The following is a 6,000-nucleotide window of genomic DNA, read 5'->3' on the forward strand; positions in this document are numbered from 1 at the left end:
GTAATCTCAGCTACTCAGGAGGCTGAGGCAGGAGAATCACTTGAACCCCAGAGGCGGAGGTTGCAGTGAACTGAGATCGCACCATTGCACTCCAGCCTGAGCAACAAGAGCAAAACTCCATCTAAAAAAAAAAAAGAAAAAGAAAGAAAAAAAAAATGGTGGTGACATCTGCCCTGCCTTCCTACCTTACAATGTAGGATTGTAGAGACAATAGCTGAGCATAGTATGAGACCACATTATCAATAGCAAAACTTTGGACACATGAAGGCTTTTTTGTACATTGTAGTAATTTCACTTGTTTATCCCTCCAGGCCTACTTCAAATGTTTCCACCACTGTGAAATCATCCCCAATTATTTTAGGCAAAATGAATGAACATGTGTCTTCGTAGTACCCTACCTAAATTACAATCATAACATATATCACCCTGATGCCTATAATCAGGCTGCATCAATTAACTTTTGCCAATTTCCTGCTGCAATACAAACCACTCCAAAACTCAGTGGCTTAAAACCACAATCATGCATCTTTGCTCGTGAGATGGGATGGCTGTGTGTGTCTCTCATCCTTCCCCTGGGACCATGGGCTAGCCAGGGCATATTCTTCTCATGGCAAAGGCAAGAGTGAAAGAGGGTGAGCCAAAACACACAAGGCCTCTTGCAGCCAGACTGGAGACTGATATGTTGTCACATCTGCTCATATGCTAGTGGCAAGGCCAATTCAAGGGTTGGACACAGGGTGAAGAATTGGGACTAATCATGAAGTCTTTCATAGTAATTTACATGCTTTGTTAGATTACAGCCCCTGGCTGGAAGAGTAGGGGGCAGGAACGAAGCCTGCTTCTATATCACCTACCCCTCTGCCAGGGACTGGTGAGTAGTAGATATTTTATTGATTTTTGCTGAGTTCCAAAGGGTCTTCCCAACCCTTTCCTTTATAGTAAGGGTTAGCAGGCTCTGTCTGGGGGGCCAAACCTGGCCAGGCTGTATGCAGCCTAACAGCTAAACATATAAATGATTGCAAAAAATAATAATAGTAAAAAGGAAAATAATATTTAATGACACGTGAAAATTACATGAAATTCAGTGCCCATAAATAGAGTGTTCTTGGAACACAACCACACCCATTCCCTTGTGTGTTGTCTATGGCCGTATTCCATCTATAATAGCACGGTTGAAGTTGGAGTTGGCATAAAGTATGTCCCTTAAAGCCTAAAATACTTACTCTCTGGCCTTTTGCGGAAAATGTTCGCCATCTGCTCCCGTATAGGATAAGAAACTGAGAGTCCCGGCGGGGTGAATATAGCCCTCACTGCAGAGTGGCTACAGAGTTGTTAGTTGAATTATCCCTGTATTTGTTATATGTTAATATCTTACCTTTTTGTTCCCTAGTAATTGAAGGCCTGAAACTCCCATGCGCCACTGACTAGGAGGCTTCCGTGCTGCGGCGCTTCATGACCCAGCGGCGCGCGGCCCAGTGAAGCCACCGTGGTGTCCAGCATGGCCGCGCTGCTCCTGGGCGCGGTGCTGCTGGTGGCCCAGCCACAGCTAGTGCCTTCCCGCCCCGCCGAGCTGGGCCAGCAGGAGCTTCTGCGGAAAGCGGGGACCCTCCAGGATGAGGTCCGCGATGGTGCGGCCCCTAACGGCTCTGCCCAGCAGCTGCCGCAGACCATCATCATCGGCGTGCGCAAGGGCGGCACGCGCGCGCTGCTGGAGATGCTCAGCCTGCACCCCGATGTGGCGGCCGCGGAGAACGAGGTCCACTTCTTCGACTGGGAGGAGCACTACAGCCACGGCCTGGGCTGGTACCTCAGCCAGATGCCCTTCTCCTGGCCACACCAGCTCACGGTGGAAAAGACCCCCGCGTACTTCACGTCGCCCAAAGTGCCTGAGCGAGTCCACAGCATGAACCCGTCCATCCGGCTGCTGCTCATCCTGCGAGACCCGTCGGAGCGCGTGCTATCTGACTACACCCAAGTGTTCTACAACCACATGCAGAAGCGCAAGCCCTACCCGTCCATCGAGGAGTTCCTGGTGCGCGACGGCCGGCTCAACGTGGACTACAAGGCCCTCAACCGCAGCCTCTACCACGTGCACATGCAGAACTGGCTGCGTTTCTTCCCGCTGCGCCACATCCACATTGTGGACGGCGACCGCCTCATCAGGGACCCTTTCCCCGAGATCCAAAAGGTCGAGAGGTTCCTGAAGCTGTCGCCGCAGATCAATGCCTCGAACTTCTACTTTAACAAAACCAAGGGCTTTTACTGCCTGCGGGACAGCGGCCGGGACCGCTGCTTACATGAGTCCAAAGGCCGGGCGCACCCCCAAGTAGATCCCAAACTACTCAATAAACTGCACGAATATTTTCATGAGCCAAATAAGAAATTCTTCGAGCTTGTTGGCAGAACATTTGACTGGCACTGATTTGCAATAAGCTAAGCTCAGAAACTTTCCTACTGTAAGTTCTGGTGTACATCTGGGGTGGGGGGGAAGAATTTTAAAAAAGCATTTAAGGTATAATTTATTTGTAAAATCCATAAAGTACTTCTGTACAGTATTAGATTCACAATTGCCATATATACTAGTTATATTTTTCTACTTGTTAAATGGAGGGCATTTTGTATTGTTTTTCATGGTTGTTAACATTGTGTAATATGTCTCTATATGAAGGAACTAAACTATTTCACTGAAAAAAAAAAAGATTTTTCTGGAGACGCTATCTTTTTTTGAATATAATTAACTTGCCCCCAACTCAAAATAGCTGTCTGTGTTGCACTCATTGCAAAATCTAAATTCTTTTGTTACTTTAAAAAAAACCATGTTTTTCATGGGTATTATAATCCTCTCCCTCCCCTTTCCTTTCTGCATTGCTCTTTTTAATTTTTAATGTCTCATTGTGATCATCAGATTTATTTTTACTTGGATTGTAAGATTTATCTCCTTGATGATTCCTTGCCATTTTTGGAGGTCACAGTTTTACCCATTCCCACGTGTAAACTTCAAGTAAATGAAGCAATATTCAGGATGGAGAAGCAGTTAGTGACTGACTAGAGGTCCCTTGGGATCCATCTTGACCTCAAAGAATATTTGCATACGCTTCTGATCTTAGCAGTGATTGAAACCTACAATAAAGAGGATTAAACCCTTGGCCTTCAGAATGATCTTGGGCCTGGGTACTTTGCCCCAGGTGGCAGTTGGCCTCCAGAAAGCCAATTAGAATAGAAAAGAGAAACTGCAAAATCTATGTGTGTCTTCATCCTGTAGGTTCTGTGAAAGGCTGACTAAAAGGGTAGTAGCCTTTGCTTGTCTGAAAGTGCTTACTTCCTGAAAGATACATTGGCATTATAGACATATATTCCATATGCACTGAGACATAAATATGTGTATGTTTCAAAATCAACTCTAAATTTGGAGTCCTGAATGTGAAAGAAAATGTAAACTCCCAAGGGTTGAAGTTAAAAAGAGAAAAGGGCAGAGTTGAGGGTAGCACCTAAGAGAGCCACTGTACCTGCCCCAGAAGAGAGGCTGGGGTTCAGTTTTACTTCTGCCCCTGAGCAGCCAGGTTGTTGGAGATGGTCACATAAACCCGTCTTATCCTCAGTTTTTTCATGCATCCTCATGCAGTCAGCCTTTTACAAAATTAAACACATTGGATTTTAATAAAAATAAAACATTCATTACAATAAAAGAGAAAATACAAACAAGCAAAATAAACCGGTTTCCTGACATAGTTTATACCGAAGGAATATGACAGAAATGGATGTTATTAATCATCTCCTACACTTAAGAACTCATTGAAATTTCTCCAAGCAACCGCAGGATGCAGATATTATTATGGAAATTTCAAATAGGAGGAAATAGGCCCAGAGAACATGAGAAACTTGCCCAAGGTCACATTGACTATAAACTCAGGCTTAGACGCTACTCAGAGTCAAAGCACAGGTTATTTGTGTATTTACTTTTTACCCAACTCTTTCTGAGCTCAAAAGGAAAAGCCCAGACTCAGAGCCAGTTCTTCCTGACCTGACTTGACATTTCTTCCCAGGTGCCAAGTATCTTCCATCCTAAGAGGTGTGTCCCAGCTACAGGAAGGGCAAGAAGAAGCCTGCATTTTTCTCAGCAGTGTTATCAGGGAAGTGAGTCACCTTGGTATATTTCAGCAGCTCCAGCCTGACCTGACCTCAGCGTGGCTTATGCCCCACCCCGTATCATGCGCAGGCAGCAGAGAGGATGCCTTCCTCTTTATAATCCATTAAAGTTGTTATCAAACCATCATCTCCCCCGGAGGAAGTAGCGGAAATATTTACAGCAGGCCCCTGGTGGACAGGGTACTTCTCAATAGGCAGACAGCCTCCCTCTGCAACGCATCGTTGGACCTTGCTTTTACCATACTCGTTGAAGAGCTGAAGAAATAAGAGGGCTCAGAAAGGTTAAGTCAAGTTTCCAAGCCCGTTCGGGAATATGGTGACTGAAAGGAAACTGCAATGAGAGTCTCTGACTCTGAAGAAGATGCTCTTTGCAAATGGCCTGCAAATTCCTGTGCCCTGACAGGGATGGTCTGGTTGAAGCGTGAACTGTTGTTGCAAAAGGCAGCGGGGAGGAGTGGAGGAAGACAGGACTGGCACATGGAACATAATCTGGCTGCTGGGACTGGCATAGTCAATGGAGGGGATGGTCCAGTGTAAAATGATTAGTGAATGTAAACCCAACGTTTTCATTTGAGGGTGCAGAGCTGTGGCTAAAGGAATGTTCAAATGAGTCTACCATGAGCAAGGGGTCAGAGGTCCTAGTGGCACTGTATGTTCATTCATGTTTGGTACAACCCCAGCCAGTCACTGAGAAGGTACACGGGGTAAGAAACCTTCACTCCAGATTTACCCAAGGTATTTCTTAATAGATATCACCGAGCATTGTCAAATTCAAAGAAGGCCCTGTAGTAGACCCTGGCCTGTCCTGATAGGGCCAAAATGCAGTGACTCGGGAGACTAATAGGCACCCAGTCCCTCCCAAACATGCCTCCTACCAATTCCATTAACAGAGACAGATGTCAATGGAAGGGGTGGGGCTCCTGTCCAGACCACTCCAGCCCAGGGGCAGCCTGGGGGATCTAGGTGGGTCCTTCCAGAGAGGCAGCTGAGAGCAACTGAACCAAGCCTCAGCTATTAGAATTGGAATATTTACACACTTGACACTCCAGAGTCAGAACCGTTTCCCTTTCCCTTCCTCCTGGAATCAGATAGGGTTGAAATCTTTTTAACATCATTTGGTTATCAGCTCACAGCCTGAAGGTTTGTGAATTTAAGAAAAGTGACATGCCTCTGAGCACAGGGTGCTTTACTCCTTCTGTGCTGGGAGGCTTACCCAACTGGAAGGAGATGCAGGGTAGGGGAGGCCGATGCCTAGTGCGCCTGCTGCTTACAGGGGTGGAGTCACAGGTCACCATTATTCTTTAAAATTTTACTTTTTTGAGCCCCTACCATATGCTCAATATGGTATTAAGTCCTCAAGAATATGAAAAGAAAATACAACAGGAACTAGTAGACATTAACTGTTTGTTCTGCACTTTAATGAAAATCCAGAGGGTCTTGGAGTACAAGGGGAAAGACATTTAGCTGTGTATAGACTGGGTGGGGCGATGTGTTCCATGGTTTGACATTCAGTTCAGCAACATTGCTGAGAGAAATCAACTAGCCCCCGTAGAGAGAAGAGGAAACTGAGGTTTAAAAAGTAGTCCTGGCCGGGCACAGTGGCTCACGCCTGTAATCCCAGCACTTTGGGAGGCTGAGGTGGGTGAATCACGGGGTCAAGAGTTCAAGGCCAGCCTGACCAACATGGTGAAACCCCCATCTCTACTAAAAATACAAAAATTAGCCAAGCTTGTTGGTGCGTGCCTGTAATCCGAGCTACTCAGGAGGCTGAGGCAGGAGAATCACTTGAACCTAGAAGGAGGAGGTTGCAGTGAGCCAAGATGACACCACTGCACTCCAGCCTGGGTGACAGAG

The 6,000-nt window shown here is 46.3% G+C and overlaps 1 protein-coding gene across 5 annotated transcripts in view; it reads left to right on the forward strand.

Annotated features, from left to right (window-relative positions):
- The window catches only part of HS3ST1 (heparan sulfate-glucosamine 3-sulfotransferase 1), a 34,544-nt gene extending 28,810 nt beyond the window's left edge, over positions 1 to 5,734 (forward strand). For 3 of the 5 annotated variants that reach the window (XM_023206916.1, XM_023206918.1, XM_023206917.1), the window contains exon 2: positions 1,391 to 2,763. In XM_023206916.1, coding sequence (XP_023062684.1) covers positions 1,499 to 2,422 — 924 coding nt within the window. In that variant the 5' untranslated portion in view covers positions 1,391 to 1,498 and the 3' untranslated portion in view covers positions 2,423 to 2,763. Of the gene's footprint in view, positions 1 to 1,390; positions 2,764 to 4,043 lie in introns of those variants that run through there. The other 2 variants (XM_023206915.1, XM_023206914.1) reach the window with 2 other exon arrangements.
- Positions 5,735 to 6,000: the final 266 nt, after the last annotated feature.

This window comes from Piliocolobus tephrosceles, chromosome 3 (assembly GCF_002776525.5).
Source record: "Piliocolobus tephrosceles isolate RC106 chromosome 3, ASM277652v3, whole genome shotgun sequence".
Taxonomy (NCBI): domain Eukaryota; kingdom Metazoa; phylum Chordata; class Mammalia; order Primates; family Cercopithecidae; genus Piliocolobus; species Piliocolobus tephrosceles.